The sequence below is a fragment of the Crocuta crocuta genome, unplaced genomic scaffold, assembly GCF_008692635.1.
Source record: "Crocuta crocuta isolate KB4526 unplaced genomic scaffold, BGI_CrCroc_1.0 scaffold266, whole genome shotgun sequence".
In the NCBI taxonomy this organism is placed as follows: domain Eukaryota; kingdom Metazoa; phylum Chordata; class Mammalia; order Carnivora; family Hyaenidae; genus Crocuta; species Crocuta crocuta.
The window spans coordinates 2,274,670-2,297,755 of NW_027531005.1; the positions used below are offsets into that span (position 1 = coordinate 2,274,670).

Here is a 23,086-nt window from a genome sequence, read left to right on the forward strand (position 1 = left end):
ATGTTAGACATCAGCTGGTAAACATTTAGAAACACGGCACTATATTAATCAGAGATGTTGATTGCGGATCACAAACATCAACTCTGGATAATTTTAATATTTAAAAGAGAGTTATTGAGAAGCTATTGCATAGTTTATGAACTTAATGGAAAACAGAAATCAGACCTAAAACCTGGGCAGGAAGCAAGGTAACCTAGGTGACAAGTTCATAGCCAAGTCTCAATATCGGAAGAGACTGGCAGATCATCATGGCCTGCACTCCACAATGGATACTTGATCTTCCACTACTGGTGTCTTGAATGATCTCTAACTGCCGTTGCATCTTTCCGTCACTCCCTCAAGATTCAAAATCCCAGGGAGAAGCTTTCAACCATGACTCAGCTTATATGCCTGTGTCCTCCCTAGAGAACCAGGATCTACTCCTCTCAAATTCCACAGTGGAAGGTGGGGCCCTGCTTCCCAGTTTTAGGATTTCTCTGAAGCTTAGGGATGAGTGCCATGATTTTAACTGATCATCAGAAAAGAATCAATTATATCCAACAAAACCCAACTCACCTCTTTTCAGAAGAATAGGATCCAAAGGGAGCTTTAAAAGAAGCTTCAGAAAGGTCAACACTTTTCTCAAGTTCTAAAGCTGTAAAATAATGTAGACCATTGATAACAGGTGCTGGTACCAGACCCCTGAAATCAGAAAAAGAAAAATTGCAAGAATTCTGTAATGATACCGACCATATATACATGTAATACCTAAGTACTGACCAATGTTATCCACATAAATGCAAATGCTAATAAAATCTCTCTGGAGCTGTAATATACCAACTCCAACGTGTACTCCAGAGCTTGTCTTAAAACACTAGCATTATTACATTCTAATTTGTAGATTAAGCAAATTTGTATTGTTTTGAATCTTCCTTATCCATCAAGTCGCTAATGTAGGCAAATTATCCTCCTACTGGTTAGTATGTATTCTATGTATTCTATTATAAACCCTAGTCCATCTGTGATGTGAGGTCCAGCAACGTATCAACTGCTATTAAAATTGAAATTGATACTTCTGAATTTTGTTTATAATACAATGCTTTGAAGTGATACCAGAATAAAGTATCTCTAAAAATTTTAATGTTATCATCTCAACTGAACTCTAGGGTAAGATATTTTTTCATCTCTACTAGCCTGTTTCCCCAGAGTGACTGGAAAGAATCATTAACCATTTTTAGTGAAAAAATCCTGTTGCTATTCACCTCAGACTTGCAAAATAGAGTTGCCGTGTGCACAGTAGTCCAACTGCATGCAAATTCGAAGCATCTACCTGTCCTAGTATGACCTATTTGGAGGTCATATTTAAAACTGCTTAGTTTCTCTGTCCCAAGTGTTTTAACAAGCATGGCCCCGCTGCTGGTCAGAGGTCACACAGACCCCAGCTCTGATGCTCTGGCAGACACTGCCTACCTCCTGGCCATCACCCTCCTGGCCCTTCAGTAGAACTCTGTATATACCACACAGCCTATTATTTGAATCAGATTATCCAAAGAGAGCCGACTGATATGGAGAAGATTCATCACACTTTGTGGACATGTAATAGACAAAACTTGGTTTCATTTATATTGGTTGAAGATTTTCAACAGATAGCTTAAAATTATAGACAATGGAAAGAAGTGAAATTGAAAAAAAATTTAAATGGCTTCTTTATTCTGCTCTCTTGAATCACTGCATTCTAAAAAGCTTTTTAAAATGCTATAATTAAGGTCTTGTCAGTGTTCTAACTTTCTGAAAACAGGAACTTCATACTTTCTTTCTCAAATTTTCTAAAATGTGACGTAGAAAAGAGAATTCAGAATATCAAAACCTGTAACATTAAGGGGCACCTGGGTGGCTCAGTAGGTTAAGTGTCTGACTTCAGCTCAGGCCATGATCTCACAGCTTGTGAGTTTGGAGCCATTCTGACAGCTTGGAGCCTGGAGCCTGGAGCCTGCTTTGGATTCTATGTCTCTCTCTCTCTCTACCCCTCTCCTGCTCTTGCTCTCTCTCTTTCTCTCTCTCTCTGTCTCAAAAATAAATAAATATTAAAGAAATTTTTAAAATGAGACTGCCATTACTTAAAAAAAAAACAAACCTGTAACACTAATGAGAAAACTGCAAACATTTTATAGCCATCCTATGACCTACTTATTCATTTTGAGTAAATATTAAAGCCTAAATGTGCCTCTTAATATATAACAATTAATAGTACAGTAATTATTATAGCCATTAACATCACAAAGACTTTACTATGCAGAATGAACTAAATAAAATCTTTCATATTAAGAACTGATAATTCACTGATTAATAAAGATACAATAATTCCCACCCTCATGGAATTTACAGTTTAATATGGAGAGGATGCATTAAACAAATGACTTCACAAATAATCACTATTGTTTGAGAGTCATGATGGACATGAACAAGATACTCAGCAGGTTATAATTAACCTTCAGTGATGAACAGCTTGGTAAAGGCCGATAATACATATTCAACTTCCACCAGAAATACCATTTTTTAAAAAGCCATCATTTTCTAGTAGCTATGAACATATTATGTCTTTTTTAAAAATATATAAACGAAAGGAAAATACAACTTATAGAATGAGGTTTTCTACTCTATCACTGGCTCTACTTTAGTACAGAGGCCCTTGTTTAGGTGGACGATTTAGGATTCATGGAGTGTATCTGGATACTAGAGAATCAATCTAAAGATGTCCAGGTGCAAATAAATGTGATAAATCACTACCTTTGAAACAAGATTGTGTGATGAGGAGGTATCTTTCCCATCAGGGCCTCTCGGGCTGTCTCATACTGTCTCTCTATAGAATCTCTTTCCTAGGCAAGAAATATGACAAGAAAAAAAAATACACTGCTGTTAAAAATATGTCAGATGGTAAAAGTACCCATAATCACTGTCTTCTTACTAGAGATTGTCAAATATGTGGAAAGAAAAAGGGAAAGAAGACCTAAGAAACAATTGGTGTTGGTTCAGTGGAAAGAAAACAAACTTTATAAATAAAATATAGCTTTATAAAGACCACAGTCTAATATATCAACTTTGATATTTAAATGATAGTGTGGCAATTCCTTATGAATGTTTATAGATTTATCTTTCCAATGAGATTATCTCAAGGACGTATATTATTATTGTCTCTTTAGTCTTCCCTGATCTTAGCACACAGAGCAGTTAATGGATGGACTAAGTACAACCCTGAAATAGGACAAAGCGAGAGGTCTTACTCCCATGTTTCACCATCATGTCACCCTCATTATATACTTAACCATTTGGTGGGAATGCAAAAATATGAAAGGCACAGTCTCTGCATTCAAAAGGTTTATACTTTGGTGGCAAAAGGAGATTTGAAAAGACAGAGAAAAGGGGCGCCTGGGTGGCTCAGGTGGTTAAGTGTCTGACTCTTTGGATTTTGGCTCAGGTCATGATTTCATGGTTTGTGAGTTCAAGCCCTGCATGGGGCTCTGCGCTGACAGTGTGGAGCCTGCTTGGGATTCTCCCTCTCCTTCTCTCTCTGCCCCTCCCCTACTCATGCTCACTTTCTCTCTCTCTCTCAATAAACTTTATTAAAAATAAAAAATAAAAAAAATGAAATAAAATTAAAAGATAGAGAAAAAAGGTAGCACGTGCTGTTTTATAAACAATACAACGTGTATCTACGCACAGATCTTCTAACAGAGTGTGATCTTTTTAGCAACTGTCCGTTTACTGGATTTCCTCACTTCAAGTAAACCTGACATATAAAATTCCTAATTTAGAGAAAGACAAATTAGCAAGTGCTCATTTGTTTTACATAAAAGATTCATGCGTAAAGGGATTTATCATAACATTTATTTAAACAGCAATCTTTGCTTGCAGAAACTTAATCTGAAATAAACCTGCTTCGATTTTAATGTCACTCCCGGCCTCCTCTCTACATTGATATTTAATTACAATCACATAGGAAATGACAACAAACAAGTATGCCCACGGAAGAACACACACCAACGGCGTGGTTGTGAGCTCACAACTCCAGGCTAACACCTACTTTAGCCTTGGGGATTAGCAGCGTTTCAGGCGGTTGCACGGGCTTGTGGGAATTTCTCAAGACTCGACTTTTAAGGGTTAAGTTGATGGGATTCTAAAACCACTTTTTGCATGACAAAAACTCATCTACGTGCGTGGTCCTGCTCTGGGGTGATGCCAAGTTTGGCACAGTGGGCACCTCTGGGAAATGAGTCATTCCCTGGAGACCAGGGGACCCTTTGGCCACTCCTGGGTTCCCATGGACACGGCGTGCGCACCTTAGTGAAAAGTAGGAGCTCAGTGTAGGTCTTTAATGTACAACAGCCTATGTCTGGGGAGATAATATAAAGTGTGAATAATGTCTGCCATTCTTTAGGACCTGGAATAGAATCTGCTGTCAAGCATTGCTTGAGAAATTCTGAGTCAAGCTTTTGAAATTGTTCCTTAGACACCATGACACATGAGAGCGAACATGTAAAACCATTGAACACAGGCTCTCAGGTGTATATTTGGTCACAAAGGACATTTTACTGTTTCCCTAACCATTAGCACTGTGGTTCTGTCTGAGCAGGATGAGAAAATATCTGTTAGGCTGTAGGGACCGGGTCTGTAATGGGACAAAGAAGGAAGGAAGGAACACTATTTAAATTTCACCATTTAAAACTGTTTAAATAACTCCATAAATACACCTACATTGTTTCATATGACTATAAAATTACTATATATTGACCAACTTTGCTGTGCTAATCACTCTCAGGTTATTTTGTTGTTATTTTTCCTCAAATTACTCTATAGCAGCACAAATATTTTCTATTGTGGTTTTACTTTATACCATCTTTATTTTTTTACTTTTTAAAAATGTTTTATTTCTGAGAGAGAGACAGACAGTGTGAGCAGGAGTGGGGGCGGTCAGAGGGAGAGGGAGACACAGAATCCAAAGCAGGCTCCAGGATCTGAGCTGTCAGCACAGAGCCCAACGCGGGGCTCAAACCCACAAACCATGAGATCATGACCTGAGCCGAAGTCGGACGCTTAACCAACTGAGCCATCCAGGCGCCCTTATTTTTTTTTGCTGTATTAATCCTTGATTTAAATGATATCGTGATTGGGAAGATGACAGCACTTCCAGAATTCCCACACGAAAACTAGTTACAGCAAGCAGATAGCAAACTAAAAAAAATATCAAAATATTTACAAGACAATTAGGTGACAAGATAGCCCCCCAGCCCCCCAGTATAGGTGATAATAGCCACACCACCACCTGGTACCAGTGTCGATGTGAGAGGAAGCCAAAGAAAGGAACAGGGGGACTAAAAGACATGAGAATAGAACTTCAAAATGGCCAAAAAGTCTTCACTGGAGAGAAAAGCAGCACTGCTGGGCGCCACAGCTGGAATACAGGGAGGCCTGTTCCCACTCCAGCAGTGGGTAAGAAGAAGAGGTCCACAGTGAGTCCTGAAGGAGCTGCATCAACTGTGACTTAAAAAAATTTTTTTTAATGTTTATTTTTGAGAGAGACAGAGTGTGAGATGGGGAGGAGAGGCAGAGAGAGAGAGAGAGAGGGAGACACAGAATCCGAAGCAGGCTCCACGCTCTGAGCTGTCAGCACAGAGCCCGATGCAGGGCTCGAACTCACAAACTGTGAGATCGTGACCTGAGCCAAAGTCAGATGCTTAACCGACTGAACCACAGAGGCGCCCTTCAACTGTGACTTCTTGACAATAACCCACTGTCGTTTTTTCCTAAGACAGGGCCCCATATTAAAGAAAAGCTGATGGCAGAAGAATAAAAATTAGGACAGAGAAACAGAGACAAAGTAAAGAGAAAGTCTAGACCAAAGTGGCAGAGGGGAACAGAGCCAGCAAACCCTAAAAGAAAACTGCTGTATAGTTTAACACAACCTCAAAGAACCAGGCTTCCTTAGAAAAGTTCAAGAGAACTAATTTCATATAAAAATGAGAAACTTTTGGGGTACCTGGGTGGCTCAGTCAGTTAAGCACCTGACTTTGGCTCAGGTCATCATCTCATGGTTGGTGGGTTTGAGCCCCGTGTTGGGCTCTATGCTGATAGCTCAGAGCCTGGAGCCTGCTTCAGATTCTGTGTCTCCCTCTCTCTCTGCCCCTCTTCTGCTCTAGCTCTGTCTGTCTCTCTCAAAAGAAACATTAAAAAATTTTAAAAATAAAGAGAAACTTTCTACTAAAATCCCAAAGCTATTATTTGAAAAAAGAGAAAATGGAGACTAACACCTCTACATACAATGCTCATGAAACAGATAAAATCTGTAATCTACTATTTTGAAATTAACTAAAATACATTATGGAAATGACACAAACATTAAGGAACAAATGAATTACAGATTTTAAAAATGTTTATTTTGAGGGAAAGAGCGAGAGCAGAGCCTTACAGGAGGCTCAATCTGATGAACCACAAGATAATGACCTGAGCTGATCAAGAGTCAGACATTTAACCGACTGAGTCAGCCACGCGCCCCTACAATTTTTTCAATGCCTAAGTAAGCTGATAAAACTCAGGAAAGAATTAGAAATATATGGGAAAAAAGTCACTTCAGAAATGAAAACTAAAACAGAAGGAATGTAAGAGTGGATAAAAACCGCACATGTCTTCAGAGGAATAGAAAGTGGACGAAGGAAATTTTTTAAACTCAAAAAGAAATGAAGAAAGAGGTAAAAAGATTCAAGAGAAGATGAAAAATACCTAAGATAGGCAAAGAAGATCCAACATGCAAACAATAAGAGCCCTTGATAAAGAAACCAAAACAAGGAAACCAGATAGGTTGTAAAAACTACAATTCAAGTCTAAAGTATGACAGATGGTCATCGGCAGGCAATGCTGCCCCCAGTCCTTTCTGGACCTAGCAGAGAATGAGCCTCGACAACAAAACTAATTAGAGACACTGGCCTGAGGCCTAATGGTGTTAAGTGTGTACATACTTAAGAACTAAGACAAAACGAGAGTTAAAAGGGAGCAAGCATATGACTGTGCACTGAGAGTGTAGCTGTAACACAGCCTTAAGCAAACCGGGCTGGAGGGGTGGGTGGAGAACATTAGCAAACAAAATATTTTTAACCCGTTTTCCATTTTTATACAGGGTGCTAGTAGTACTGGCATTGTCATCCTGAGACTCTTCTATAGTGATCTGGGAAAAAAATAAGGGAGAAGTTTATGACATTGTAGTTCTATCAGCTCCCATGTCTTTCAGAACCCGGATTCTCAGTGTAGAAGAAAGACATGTCATAGAGAAGATGAGTAAAAATCCTCAAGTCTTGAATCTGAATTGGAAACCTTGAACTCATGAAATATTTGCTCTATCCACAGAAAAGGCCTAGAAACAACGACCACCCCAAGAGCAATGAGCACTCCATGCCTAGCGACTTGCATTAACATCTTCCACTTAAAGCAACCAGAGCTTCCTGGAGAACAGATGGATTGCAAGTCGGAGTTGGTAATGAACAAGCGCACAGAATATCTTGTCCTAACAGAGAGCAAGACGGCTACCAAAGTCAACATAGGTCATGTTAAAGGACACAGGAGCCAACGTGAAGAGGCTCTCACTGGCCAAAGGCAGGATAATTTGAGTTTCAATAAGGTTATAAAATGTAGTGGGTAGATACCGTTCGATATGCACAAATCAAGAACATAATGATCATGAGTGATTTTTAAAAATTAATTGGTCACCTTCAGAGACTAGGAGGAAACCATCATCTTGATAAAAGCTCTTAGATTGCTGATCCTCTCTGGTCTGTGCTACCTGGTGACCAGGTGGTAGAGGAGACAGAGCATCTCTTCATTGTTATTGCAACGAATAAATCTGGTGAGTGCAGAAAGCACTTTTCTTTTGGAGTCTAAACAGACACTGCTACGCAGTGTGATCTTGGACAAGCTCCCTGAGTTGAGCTTCCTCCTTGTATCGAAAGCAAGTGGTGCTTAGTGGATGTAGGTGCCCCATATTTTGTCATCACAGATCCATCTTGTCACTGGCCTTCATACAGTCAGGTACTTTGTAGGATTGGCCTCGTCTGCCCCACACGCACATTTGCAAAATTGGCTTTGAAGAAATCAATCATTCAGCAACTTCTTTCCTGGAGAATTGGCTCTCAGTAAGCTGGCCTGCCCCACGAGTGACGGTATTCCCTAAGAAAGTCAGAAGACCTGGCTGAAGAAACAGATACAAGTGAAGGCTGAAAATCAAGCTGCTTCTTTCTGGAAGACAAATTTCTAGTCGCAGTTCCAGAGCAGAAAATGTTCACTAAGGGGCGCCTGGATGGCTTAGTCGGTTAAGCATCCGACTTTCGCTCAGGTCATGATCTCGGGGTTTGTGGGTTCGAGCCCCGCGTCGGGCTCTGTGCTGACTGCCAGCTCAGAGCCTGGAGCCTGTTTCAGTCTGTGTCTCCCTCTCTCTCTGACCCTCCCCTGCTCACGCTGTCTCTCTCTCTCTCCTAGAAATAAATAAAAATATTTAAAAAAAAAAAAAAAGAGAAAAGAAAATGTTCACTAAGCCATCCTGACCTTCATGTACGCCTTCTAGGGAGCCAGCCATGCAAAAGGGGGTTGCCGTCGGCAAGGGAAAATGAGGTATAGTGCTATCTGACAAAACACAAGAACTCTGACTTCTGTAATCAATAGTAATAATGTGAGTCTTGTATAAACAAAAACCTCTCACTGCACAGTGTTTGTTATGTACTTTTTGAGTCAGTAAGAAAAGAGCTGTGCCCTTTTTTGTTTTTTTTGTTTTTTGGTACTCAAACCTTAAAAGAAAATTGCATTTAAGAAGTAAGGCTGATCAAAATTATATTTACAGTTCTCCAGGAATCTTTCAGAGAAGTTCAAATGAATATGCTCTGGAGTCACTCAGAAAAGTAAGTACCATTTAAGCTGAGAAAAAAGAAGAAATAAAACAACAAGGATTGTATAAGCAAGGAGTGAAGAAATAAACTGAATACTTTATTATCATTTAAGCTCCTAGGAAATTATGCTCATATTCATTGAAAACATTTTATATTGATAAGCTATATAGAGTCACAAGCAAGAAAAATGATGTTAACAGATGTTTTTCAGACTTGGAGAACAAAGAATGATACTCTTGGACATTTCTTTCCTAACAAAGACAAGCCATTGGGGTCCCAGTGATCCCAGAGATGAGGGACAAAAACCAGCTGTCAATATATTAGGTGGCAGTAAAACTGAGCCTATCTCCATCCTCCGTTGGCCCATTTTCTACTCAGAGAAAGAAGAGAGGAGAAGAAGGGCTAGAGATACACTGACGAGAAGAGATGAGAGGTGTCTCTGCTAGACTATGTGTTCAATAAGTGCAGGGATGAGCTCTACTTCGTTCTAGTGTCTAGAACAGAGCCAGGAAGCAAATGCCTGGTATGTACTGAAAAGCACATCCTGATCCTATACATCTAGTAGGAATTCAACAAGTTGAAGACGTGTGAGAAGAAAGGAAGACGAATGAGTGAGAAGGAAGAAGGGGAAGGGAACATATTAGGGAAAGAAAGGGGAGGAGAAGGGAGTCTTCTGCAAATGTGAATGGACTGGATGATTAGGACGGCAAACACTCTTCCTAGGCTTGCTAAATTAGCAATGACAGAATGAACTCAGCCTCCAACAACGATCGCACAGACTATGGACACTACTTTCACACATGGCCATAATTCCCTCAGCTCATTTTTCCCCTTTTCCCAGACCTACATCCAGTGGGACAGGAAAGTAAGTCTCAGGTCTTAACTGCTCCCACCCCAATGTGGTCTATTACTGTCGTCTGGATTCCTCACTCTCTTCAAACTCTGTAGCCCAGTCGTGGAGTCGGACCTTTGTCTGGTTTTGACTTCAGCATCACCCTCGGACTCCCACCTTGTACCCTGCCCTTGATTTTTCAATTTTTTTTAATGTTTTTATTTCTTTCTGAGAGAGAGAGACAGAGACAGAGACAGCATGAGCGGGGGGGGGTCAGAGAGAGAGGGAGACACAGAATCTGAAACAGGCTCCAGGCTCTGAGCTGGGTGTCAGCACAGAGCCCGATGTGGGGCTCGAACCCATGAAACATGAGATCATGACCTGAGCTGAAGTCGGATGCTTAACCGACTGAGCCACCCAGGCACCCCTGCCCTTGATTTTTCAAGGGCTGCAGGAAATCCCACTCAACCCCAGAGAGGTTAAGTAACTCACTGAGGCTTGTCCAGCTAATAAGCGAACCAATGACACTCATTCTACTGCACCAGGTGCCCTCCTAAACCCCACAAGTGCCAGCATCCCTCATAACCTTTTCAACCTTTACCACCTTCTTCCCCCTCCCTGGATAAGCACTCTCCTGACCTTATGGTATCTACTTCTTTGTTATACTTGTATCACCTAACCACGTATCCCTAAGTATTATGGTTTAGTATTGCCAATTTTTTTTTCAAAAAAATCTTTTCAATGCTTATTTATTTTTGAGAGAGAGAGATAGAGCATGAGCAGGGGAGGAGCAGAGAGAGAGGGAGACACAGAATCCGAAGCAGGCTCCAGGCTCCGAGGTGTCAGCACAGAGCCTGACGCAGGGCTTAAACTCACGGGCTGCAAGATCATGACCTGAGCCAAATCCAACACGTGACCAACTGAGCCACCCAGGCACCCCTAGTCTTGCCAGTTTTTAAATTATATATTAACAGAACCATACAGTATGCATTCTTTAGAGTCAAGAATTTTTTGGCTCAACACCATGTTTGAGAGATATATCCATGGAGTGAAGTTTGTTTGCTTTCATTACTGTACTTATTTCACTATATGAATATTCAAAATTTTATTTGGCCTATCTACTGCTAATGGACGCTTAAGTTTCCAGTTTGGGACCGCTATGCACAAGGATACCATAAACATTCTTGTACACATCTTTTGGTGCACACAGCCGCACATTTCTATTGGAATACCACTTATGAGGCATGGGGTACATGTATGTTCAACTTCAGTAGATAATGCTCACCTATTCTCCAAAGCATACAAAGTGAACCTCCTATCAGTTGTCTTATAAGAATTTCCACTGCTCCACATCTTAACAGTCAGCTTATAATTTTAGCACTTCTGGTTTATGCATAGTGGTATCTCACTGCGGCTATAATTTGCATTTCCCGATAATGAGGCTATCTCTTCACGTGATTATTGGCCATCTAGACATTATCCTTTGTGAAGAGATTTTTCCATGAGTTATTTTTTTCTTACTAATTTAGAAAAGTTCTTTATATATTCTAAATAAAAGCCTTTTGTCAGTTATAGTTACTGCAAATATCATTCCCCTCTGTGGTTTGTCTTTTTTTTCTCTTTAATACGGTTTTTCTTTTTAAATTAACATAAATTTTGGGCACCCGGATGGCTCAGTCGGTTAAGCGTCTGACTTTGGCTCAGGTCATGATCTAGTAGTCCATGAGTATGAGCCCTGCATCCGGATCTGTGCTGACAACTTGGAGCCTGAGCCTGCTTTGGATTCTGTGTCTCCCTCTCTCTGTGCCCCTCTCCCGCTCACACTCTGACTCTGTGTGTGTGTGTGTGTCTCTGGAAAATAAGCAAACATTAAAAACTGGTTTATAAATTAAGTTTCTAATTTTAATGCTCCTCAATGTTTTAAACTTTTAAACTTCTCCTTTGTAATTAGTATTATATTTAAGGAATCTATACCTGCCTCAAAGTCATAAAAATCTCCTTACTTTATCTTCTATAAGTATTACTGCTTTGTCTTTCACATTTATATAGACAATCCACCTTAAATTTTGTAATCACAATGTGACAACATGCAGTTAGAAACTGTGCACAAGAAAAGGTGGAGTATTTGAATACAGGCATGACACTGAAAGACCTCACGTGCACAGAGGGTTTGGGGTGGATATGAGCAGAGAGGAAGAACATCGTCTTCAACACGAGTGGGAAGGAGCTTCAGAGAAACAGAACCCAAAAAGGAAATTTCCACCTATCCATTACTGTCAAATGGCTCCCTTGATAGTTTTTTTTTTTTTTAATATTTTTTATTTATTTCTAGGAGAGAGAGAGAGAGACAGCGTGAGCAGGGGAGGGTCAGAGAGAGAGGGAGATACAGACTCTGAAACAGGCTCCAGGCTCTGAGCTGGCAGTCAGCACAGAGCCCGACGCGGGGCTCGAACCCACGAACCGCAAGATCATGACCTAAGCGAAAGTCGGACGCTTAACCGACTAAGCCACCCAGGCGCCCCTCCCTTGGTAGTTTCTAAAGGTAAACATGAACACATTAAATCTACGGTTAAGACACCAAAAAAGCACAAAAATTTCTACTTTTTGGGGGGGGGGAACAATTTAAGACACAGGTTTTTGACAGAGGAAGTCGCAATTACTTTCTTCAATCCACTAAAAAGGCTTCAAAAATACATGGAAATTTATGTTGGGAAAGTAAAATGAGGAAAATAACATCTTCTCCAAAAGGTTGCAATGAAAGGTATGGGAGATCATTTACATGAAAGCCCTTTCCAAATTACAAATGTTGTAAAGGCTATTTATGTTCTCTAACATAACATGGTAATGTCTCTATAAGCCTCTGCTGTCATGCTGCTCACTTTGCATTGTTAACAGCTGTGCAAAAGGTTAATAACCTAAAATCTGATAAATGCTTAAAATTTAAAAATAGCATTGAATTCATAATCTTTAAAAGAAAATAAGGCACTAAAAATAGCCTTAGGCACATTGACCCCTTATATATGACAGTGGTAATTTAGTATTTTGCACGTATTTCTGAAGAATGTAGCTGTTGGTTGGGGGGGGTGGAGGGTGTGATTTGCTTCTCTGTGAAACTACTGTTTTTTTTTTTTTTTTTTTAAAATGTTTTATTTATTTCTAGGAGAGAGAGAGACAGCGTGAGCAGGGGAGGATCAGAGAGAGAGGGAGTGACAGACTCTGAAACAGGCTCCAGGCTCTGAGCTGGCGGTCAGCACAGAGCCCGACGCGGGGCTCGAACCCACGAACCGTGAGATCATGACCCAAGCGAAAGTCGGACGCTTAACTGACTAAGCCACCCAGGCGCCCCTCTGTGAAACTACTGTTACACTGTACCTTTGACAAGTAAAGATACCAGAACCTCCGGACTGCAGGGGGTTTGAGCATTGTTACCATCATGGGTCAGTCACTGCCAGCCCTCTAACACGAAAGATGTTCCTGACCAGACTGTGGATGCTCCAGCTTACAGGGCTGCATGGTTTCTCAGGGAGGTGACTACAGGTAAGGAACGACTTGGGTAAAGGTTCATGGGAATCCTTTGGACCACAGTGGTCTGTGACACCTGCCCCCTTCCCCATGCACCACCACGGTCCCCCCTTCTACCATCACATTGCGTTTTTATCATATCCTTCCCTCTCCAGTTTCTCCATACTGTTCATTAATTTTATACTGACATGTTGGCCATGAATTCTTATAGCTAAGAACATATAGCGTGTGTATGGGGTGTCCCCCACCCCCCTCTTCTCTGTTCTTCTTATCCTCTCTTCTCACTCTTAAATACCTGAGTGGCCCTTCACCAGACAAAAGCTGTCTTTAATGAAGCCTGAAAGTTTTCTAACAAGTAAAATTCAGACTGGTCATGTTTAAATAAATCACGAATACCCACTAACTGGCAGAGGGGCGTGGCATGTGCGGTGTGAGTTTCTCCTCGGGGTGTGTGAGGCTGCGCAGTGAGAGTCTCTCCTTGGGGTGTGTGAGGCTGCGCGGCAGGGCAGCACACCTGGGATGCGAGGCGGTTACGGTTGTCAGGACACGGACTCATCATGAAGGAGTAAGTGTGGCCAAGGGTTTGTGTTCTGGAGCTTACGCTACGGACGTGCCATGTCCTGGGGATCTACGGGAGAACTTACATTTGAAAATCTAAGCCCCAGGGGCGCCTGGGTGTCTCAGTCAGTTGGGCATCCAACTTCAGCTCAGGTCATGATCTCGCGGTTCGTGGGGTCGAGCGCTGTGTCGGGCTCCGGGCTGACAGCTCGGAGACTGAGGCCTGCTTCAGATTCTGTGTCTCCTTCTCTCTCTGCCCCTCCCCTGCTTGCGCCCTCTCTCTCTCAAAAATAAACATTGAAAAAACATTAAAAAAAAAGAGAGAGAGAAAATCTAAGCCCCAACAAGCATAAAGTCATACGACCCAAGGCCAGGATAACAAGGGCAGAGAGAAAGGAGTAGACAGATGTGAAAAGAGCTGGATTCCCCAGAATGGAAGGGTCGAGGCTGATAGGCTCCTTGTGGAGAGGGGGTCAGTACTAGGCAAAGTTACTGGTAGGAGAGGATACGGAGAATACCAGCACCATTAGCTCAGAGTAGAACTTGGGCTCTTGGACTAGGGGCGTCTCCATGGTGACCAGGGTGGTCTGGAGGCCAGGGGTCCTTCCCCAATTTTCCAGGATGGTGTAAACTTCAAGATTCTGGAACGTGATCCAAAGAATGGGAATGATCCCAGCTCCTAACGACTGATATTTGACTTCCCACAGATCCTGGTGAGTGGGAACAATTCCAGATTTAAATTATTTTGGAAAAATAGGATGTTTCCTGCACTGAAGTATCGTGGCACGAATTCCTATTATTTAGAAATGTTTGGACCCACTCTGTTTCTTGCAAGAAGCCCTCATCTGTATCTGTGCCTTTTGCTCTACCCCAGGTGACTGGACAGGCTGTCTCATACGATCTCCATGGAATGGTGTGCAAGTCCAGCTGGGGCAGTTAGATTCTCTAGGCTTCAACAATATGAACTCAAGAGACAGAGAAGTGGCCAGGGATTGTGAGCACAGAGCCAAGAGGCCATGGAGAGTCGGGGCAGGTGTGCGTGAGAATGAGTTCGTGTGTGTGTGTGTGTGTGTGTGTGTGTGTGTGTGTACAGAGCACATGAGAAGTAGGAGCAGGGATGAAGGAACTCGATGCCTCTGGAAGGCAGAGAAACCCCAGCACCTGACTCTCTAATCCCAGTGCTGGTCAGTTCCTGTGAGGCCTGTACTTCATCCATGATCGTGACGCACTGTGAATCCACTCGTTCGTGATTTTTATATGGAATTGCCTCTTACCGAAGCCGACTTGAAGGGACTGTGTCTTGCACCCTTAACAGTGTCATCTTATGACTTAATCCAAGTAGACTGCATGGCTATGCCTGTATACGTGGCAGCCCGAGACTTTTCGTCTTCAGTAGCCTGATTCTCTTGACTGCAGCCCATGGCACTGACTTTAGAACACGATGTGACTCTTTACTTAGAACAGCCTAGCCTTGGGGCTCTGGGGTGGCTGTTCTAAGTAAACAACCAAAACCTATTTTGGCTCAGGTTATGATCTCGCGGTTTATGAGATCGAGCCCCGAGTTGGGCTCTGCGCTGGAGTCTGCTTGGGATTCTCTCGCTCCCTCTCTCTCTCAAAACTAAATACATAAATGTAAAAAAAGAGAACAGTTTAGCCTTAAGGAAAAACAAAGTAGGAGCTGACAACCAAAAGGCAAGTCCTGTCGAACCTGTGGTGATGGCACTGGCCATGATTTAGGCCTCTTCGTATTCTCAGATCATCCTATAAAACTATTAGGTAGAAAATGAGCGCAACCTAATCTTTCTGCAGAGACAACAATGCACTCGATACTCCCGCACACACCTATCTGGGTCGTCAAAGAAATGAACTGGAGCAGAGTTACAGGATGGACTCATGTGCTGCGAAGTTATAAACCATGGCCTCCGAGTGGGCTCACTCTGAAGGCTCAGCACGACAACGCTCAAAAATCTACCCCAAGGAAGCAAGTTTTCCCTCGTAATACGTATTTTACCATGTTTATTCTATCGTAATTCTCTTCTATTCTTGCCAAAAAGAAGAGCTGAGTTTTGCCTGGGAAGCTGGGGAAAGGTACTCACAAAAGCTACACTGGCTGCTCTTTGTAGAGCCCATGTCTATTCTCACAAATGTAGAAAGAGACGAAAAACTTGTCTTTGGCTGATACCAGTCAGAGAAGAGCTTTGGCAAAACTTAGTCTCAAAATGCCAAATCTCCTCCTGGCCTGACCCGTGTATGGCTCAGTGGCGGCCCCACCCCCCTCCACCCCTTCTTACCACTGAAGTTTTTTTGGCTGAAAGTTTGGCCCACAACTTCACAAAGTAGTTTCTGTCTGTAGCATCCAGGAAATCACATACACTCGAAGGAGTGAACTTGCTAGAAGACTCTTTAGATTCCGGCTGAGGCGTCTCAACATCTGATAGGGAAGCAACCAAAGTTTAAAAATAAAAGGCATGATATGGGATGAGGGAACTTTCTGAAGGAAAGGAAATGCTTTATCTCTGGATGGTCCAAAACACAGCATAACTGAATACTGAAAGTCTGTGCCTTTCAACTTGAAAACTAAGATAATCACAACTATTAGAAAACAAGGTAATAGTTATTATCAATTACAATAGAGTCAGGCCACAGCGCTGAGTAGACATGTCCTGAACGTATACTTGGTGCTCATCAGTGCAGGCTTATAAAGGTAACTCAAACCGTGGTTCATACAATACCTTCCAGATCCGTAACTGAGCAGTCGCACTGATAATTACTTTCCATTTGACAAAATTCTCCTAAAAGGCTAGAAAGAAAATAAAACATGCAATGCTAAGAAGAAATGTTAAAAAAAGAATGCAGTGGATATCAGTGAGGTCACCGTTTAACAGAATTTATTTATAAATAATGCTGAAAGTTTCCTTTAAAACATTAGAATGTCCAGAGATCTAGAATATAAAGAATCTAAAAGTTTATTACTATTCATCTACAGAGAGCCCTGGCTTAAGTGCCTTTGGAGATGTACAAACATCAACATTTTCAGGAATATTGCCTTAGAAATGTGAAAATAGGGGCACCGGGTTGGCTCAGTTGGTTAAACATCCAACACTTCATTTCTGCTCAGGTCATGATCCTACGGTTCGTGAGATTGGGCCCCGTGAGATCGAGCCTCGCGTTGGGCTCCGTGCTGATGGCTCAGAGCCTGCTTGGGATTCTCTCTCTCTCTCCCTTTCTCTCTGCCCCTCTCCTACTCATGCTAGCTCACACTTGCTCTCTTTCAAAATAAATAAACTTTAAAAAAGAAAAAGCATTAATTTTTTAAAATCCTAAAGTAAATTTTTTCCACATGTCCACTATCTGCTAGAAATTTGTTTCGTATACATAGCGAAGTTGAGAAGCCAAGAAAGAAAAATTTCCTTGTGCTGGAAGTCAAGGTCCCAAGTCAGAAGAGGGGGAATTGATGCCAAAAAGTCAGAGTGTTTTGGGGACTGAGAGAGGCCAGTCCCTGTGTTATTGATGCAGAAGAACTGGGCTCTTTGATAAGGGGGGTGGGGGCATCTCGAAGTTTCAGCCCATAGACCTTAGGGACTGTGCCCGCCCACACACAGTGTCTCATCTGGACTGAGGGTGCAAACACCTGGGGGAAATCAGGCCTCTGATCCTGTGTTGTGTGCTGGTATGGAACCTGAACTCGATCTCCTGCCAAATTGTGTGGCTACTGCGTGCCAATAAAATAAGGAAAAGGCTGTTGTCAATGAGTGCAAGTAATCACATGGGAACGCTGAAGCTCCACAACCCAGCACCTGCCTTGAGTGAGAGAGAGACTCAGAAGATGAGACAAATGAGCAAGTCCACGCCCGAGGAATTCCAGTCTTCTTTGTTAAATCTTCAAGATGGACAAGCCATTCCATCTGTATTGGTTGAGCACCTCCCATGTGCCAGACAGTGCTCTGGACATTGGGGATATAACAGTGGATAAAAAGTCCTGATCGGTGGGAATTACATTCTAACTTTGGACACAAATAACACATCAGATGCCAGGTAGTAAGAGGTGCAATGAAGCAATGGGAAGCCAGAGAAGGGGACAGAGTGAGAGATGGCATGATGGTCAGAGAAGTTCTTTCTAAAGGAGAGACATCTGGACAGGGCTCTAAAATCACAAGAGAAGATTTCAAGTAGCTGAGGCAAAACCACCTCACACAGAGAGAAGTGCTTTGTATAAGGACCCAGAAGCATGTTTAACATAATTGAATTATTAAAAAAACAAACAAACATGACTGTAGCAAGGGGGAGAAAATGGGATGGAGAGGATGGATCCCATGCTCATTTAAAAGAAAGAGAAAGAGAGACAGAGTCAGAGAAAGACAGAAAGAGAGAGAGAGAAATAGAGAGAGAGCTTGTTCTCCTGATGGGATTATAATTGCAGAGAGCACTGTGGAAAAGACCAGATGAATTTGAGAAAAGTTAAGATAATTTTATGTTAATTTCCTTAATTTTCAAAGAAATAGAAGCTATATTCATTGAGATAATTTCCACAAAATTATCATATATATGTATGTGTGTATATATGTGTGAGAGTGTACACACACACACACACACACTTGCTCAAAATACAGTATTAGTGTCAGGGCTCCTTTTTCTATCTTTCTGAGACATAAACAATTTGTATTATGGTGTGTGAACAAGTTCAGTCCGATGATACAATGTAGCTACAATTCCAACAACATAATGGCTTTATGGTTTCTCAATGATAAAACATTTTGGGTAACGATAATGTCTTTATATTACTATTAAACTACATAGCAATGCCACCACTTTAATGACTTGGAACTACTATAATGAAGACTTTCATACAGTTCTTAAAGGAGTTTCTAACGTCTTAATACATCAATGGACAAGAGATTCTGCTTTTCAATTAAATACATATATATACACACATATATATAATCACCAATGTTATAACACCTTACAACAACTGAACATAATCTTACCCAAAGTATCTAAATTGAAGACAACTTCCAGGCAACATTAAATCTATATATACAGTCCACAAAAGCAACCAAGTTCATCAGTATAAAGTCTAGTTAATTTAAAACACCTACAGTGAAGCACAACTGAATTTAATGATGCATGGCAGATTTTAAAGTTATTTTATGGATTAGCACCATTATTAAATGCAGGAAAATATAAATGAATTATCTGGAACTGGAGGTACATCTCAAATTAATTCTAAGTGGCTTAGACCTTATATCTAGACTTCTATCCCTTTGCAGTCGAGTGGTTTAAAATAATTTGCATAAAGCATTTTAAAATAAGCATAGAATCCAGCCTAAATAACAAATGCAATGGAAGCCAGGTACCTCAGAATAAAACATTTTGAGTATATATTTAGTATCATATCATCACATAAACTAAACAAGTCCTTCTACTGCACAAAAGAGACAATTAGAAATGTTGATGATCTGACAGTACTGGCCACAGCCACGTCACGAGTCATAAAATCAGAATTGGGGAATCAGATGGAGAATATTTTGAGAAACAAAAATCCCTATTTTAATAACCAATTTTTCTACATTAATCAGATTACTCCCATAGCAGAACAACTAAGTCATTTTCCTGTTCAAGAATATGAGACTAAACACTTTTAATTATAAATTTTTTTAACATTTAAACAAAACCTTGGGGGAAAAATGAATCAACACTAGAATCGGTCTCTCTTTGAAAACAATTAGAAATGCATGTCTTGGAAATAGGCTTTAATTTTCAAACAAAAGTTCTCAGATAGCCAGATGGTTTCAGTATCATTCATCTCCCCCCCCACTCAAATGGGTTTTAAAAAAAATGTTTATTTAGTAACAGTGAGAATATTTTTTAACAAGTCATTTATCCCTACCATGATTAAATACATATACATACATAAAATATAAATATTTGTAAAATCACTGTAAAAGAGCCTCAATACTGAAAGATGTAACCATAAAAAAGGCCCAAACCAAATTAAAGCACAATCATCTGCGATACAGTATTTATTCATTTTTAATGAGACAGTTACATAATTTGTGGTGGAAAATTAAAGGAAAAGCTCAGTTCATTAGAAAGTATTATCACAAAACTAAACGTTCTGAAAAAAGCTATTTTTCTAGGACAGAATTAAGTCTTAAAAGTCTTATCTATCTGTGCTTCCAATAAAGGGATAAAAGCATCTAAAAGAAAACCATTTTACACAGTACCCATAATAATTTTCCACAGCGAAATAAGCTTTTATAGTAGAAAGCTACCATCCCAGTCTAAGGAAATAGAGTATTAACGTTTGTGATGTAAAATGAATATACTTATTAAGCTATTCTAACAGTAAAGTGCTCTTTTCTTGGGTTTCCAATCAAAGGAATAATCAGCTACTTAAAGAACAGATTCTATATCAGGACAAAGGAAAGTATGTGAGTGTGTATTCTCATCAGGAGAGAATGAGGTACAAAATAAAATGTTTCCTTCCACTGTACTTCACACTTTGAAACCTCCTTAGTACAGCTGAACTAATGGGCTCAGTATTTGCATCCTGTATTTAGAATGTCCTAATTAGAACATAAAACTGGGGTGCCTGGCTGGCTCAGGTGAAGAGCATGTAACTCTTGATCTTACACAAGGTTTCGAGCCCCACATTGGGTACTCTTTATTACTTAAGAGTAAGTAATAAACTTAAAATAAAACATATAACAATAGCACCCTGAATTTTAAATGGATGAGTTTATTGTGAAGTAGTTAATTGATGCTTTGATGGAAAGATATACAACAGGTAAATTTCAAGAGTGGAAATTATATACAGAAGATCTGCATGTGTATAGTATTTGGGCAACAGAAAGGAGAAGCAGGAAATGGGAAAGAAACCTTCAGGGAGCGTGAATACACACAAAAGCCTTGTTCTCCTTTAAGTATGATGTTTGATAAAGAGGCTGGTGATGTGACTTCCACCCAACTCTGCACTCCCACTCCTGGTAAGTGCGAGGTACTTCCTAAGGCTCATCCTTGAAGAACGGCTCTTTCAAAGACGTTACTTCATGGGCCAATTCCTCTAGAAAAGACACTTTTTTTTTTGTTTTTTTCCTCGCTTTTTTCAGTCCATGGAAACTGAAGGTCTTTAGGTTGAGTAGCTTGTAGATGTCAGTCTTTGTCTCGACCCACTACAAAAGGCAAACAAAATGCCCACTATCCGGTAGTTTATTTCTGAGTCAAATAATGTGATAGCATTTACTGTCTAACCAATCTGAAACTTTGATTTTGTCGATAAAGAAATAACAATAGTAAAAATAACAGATAACATTTACTGAGCATGTATTATGGGCCAGGTGCTATGACAAGCCTTTCATGTGTGTATCACAAGTAAATTTCGTAGTAACCTCAGAACTGATGTTTCCCCAACTCACTTCTCCAAGCTGTAGGTGAAAGCTCATGAATCTCTTGCTCTCAGTTACACTTTGCTGAACTACTTCTTCCCAATATTATCCTAATTCTGTTTAAGCTCCTTAATTCAATCAAGGTTGTTTAAAGTGTTTTTTAAAGGATTTTCAGAGAAGGCCATCTTTTTTGCCAAATATTTCTACCTATTTTGAACAGTGTTGTTAAATCCAGCTCATGAGAAGATGCTATTTAAAATTTTTTTTCCAGTTTACACCCATATACACACTTACTATGTGCCGGACATTGGTTTTCAATATATGAACTCATTCAATCTTCACAATAATCTCGAGGTAGGTACTGCTATCCCTACAGGAGAACTTTGTAACTTGCCCAGGTCACAGCACTAGATTGGACTAGTGCTGGAATTTCCAACAAGTGACTGCTAGTGTCATCGGAAATTATGAATTCCTAAGGTTACAAACTTTTTTTTTTTAAAAGACCTCCAGGGGCGCCTGGGTGGCTTAGTCGGTTAAGCGTCCGACTTTTGCTTGGGTCGTGAACTCGCGGTTCGTGGGTTCGAGCCCCGCGTCGGGCTCTGTGCTGACTGCCAGCTCAGAGCCTGGAGCTTGTTTCAGATTCTGTGTCCCCCTCTCTCTCTGCCCCTCCCCTGCTCATGCTCTCTCTCTCCTAGAAATAAATAAAAACATTAAAAAAAATTTTTTTTAAATAAAAAAAAATAAAAGACCTCCAGGGGCGCCTGAGTGGCTCAGTCAGTTAAGCGCCTGACTTCGGCTCAGGTCATGATCTCACAGTTCATGGGTTCGAGCCCCATGTCAGGCACTGTGCTGACAGCTCAGAGCCTTGAGCTTGTTTCAGATTCTGTGTCCCCCTCTCTCTCTGCCCCTCCCCTGCTCATGCCTTCTCTCTCTCTCTCAGAAATAATTAAAACATTAAAAAAAAAAAGACCTCCAGCTTTTGCTCATCATGCCTGCATTCTCATCATCACCTTTAGGATGAAAGATTTGGTGGTCTGACGTCATTTATCTATCATCAACACAAGGAAACTGTTAGGCTCTTCTCTTTTCTGAATGTCTGGTCAATAAAGAAAAGTGATTTCCAGATTATGTCTCTCCGACTGAACTAAGCTATTAATTAAATTCATTTATGAACATAGTGTGCCAGGTACTATATAAATAGTGCAATTGTCTAAAGTGGAACTGGGAGGGCCTTTTATGGTAACAAGATGATTTCAGGGTTGTCATGGAGCAAAAGAAAAGGGAGTCAGCTAAGTACTTAGTGCAGAAAACACTATTGATCAAGATTTTTGGGGGGAGTTTCTTTTCACTTCACATAAGAATTTATTTTTATGCATATGAATTTTGGATATATTCTCTCTGGGGCCTCCTACGAACAGAGAGCAAAGCTGCCAATACACCGGATCCTTGCTATTGTCCCAGAAAAGAGGTCAGCATAAATCACGTCAACCCATCCCACATCAAGCCACTGAGCAGGGAAGCATCTGGTCAACAGCCTCGAGGAACAGCAACGGATCAAAGCTCCAGAGACCGAAGGGCAGGGTTTTTCAAAGTGCATGTTGCAAACTGAATTATGGAATCAATTTAGTAGGTTATGTATGACCAGCATTTTCAAAAACTAAGACTGAGTAGAACAGAAAATGCCAGGGTGTATCACTTTTATACTTCTGTCTCCTACGTGTGTTGTGTGTAGGCCATGACATTGTAAAATGTATTCCTAGTTATAAATTTTGGATCTGAAAGTTTGAAAGTCACTGTTCTAATGAGGTCTACCTGCATGTGATTTCCTAGTACTAAGCCTTATATTCAAGAAAACAGACTGCTGGGTTCTTCATAGCCAGAGGACC

General features: G+C 40.8%; 1 protein-coding gene and 1 non-coding gene across 2 annotated transcripts in view; one reads left to right on the plus strand and one right to left on the minus strand.

The window, feature by feature from the left end:
* The window catches only part of LRGUK (leucine rich repeats and guanylate kinase domain containing), a 107,373-nt gene that overhangs the window by 10,619 nt on the left and 73,668 nt on the right, over nucleotides 1-23,086 (minus strand). The window contains exons 16-18 of the mRNA XM_077770720.1: nucleotides 16,107-16,246; nucleotides 2,767-2,855; nucleotides 556-681 (exon numbers count right to left, since the gene is read on the minus strand). Coding sequence (XP_077626846.1) covers nucleotides 556-681; nucleotides 2,767-2,855; nucleotides 16,107-16,246 — 355 coding nt within the window. The remainder of the gene's footprint in view (nucleotides 1-555; nucleotides 682-2,766; nucleotides 2,856-16,106; nucleotides 16,247-23,086) is intronic.
* On the plus strand, nucleotides 21,715-21,799 carry TRNAK-UUU (transfer RNA lysine (anticodon UUU)). Its single transcript has one exon. It is a non-coding gene; the product is annotated as a tRNA-Lys (tRNA).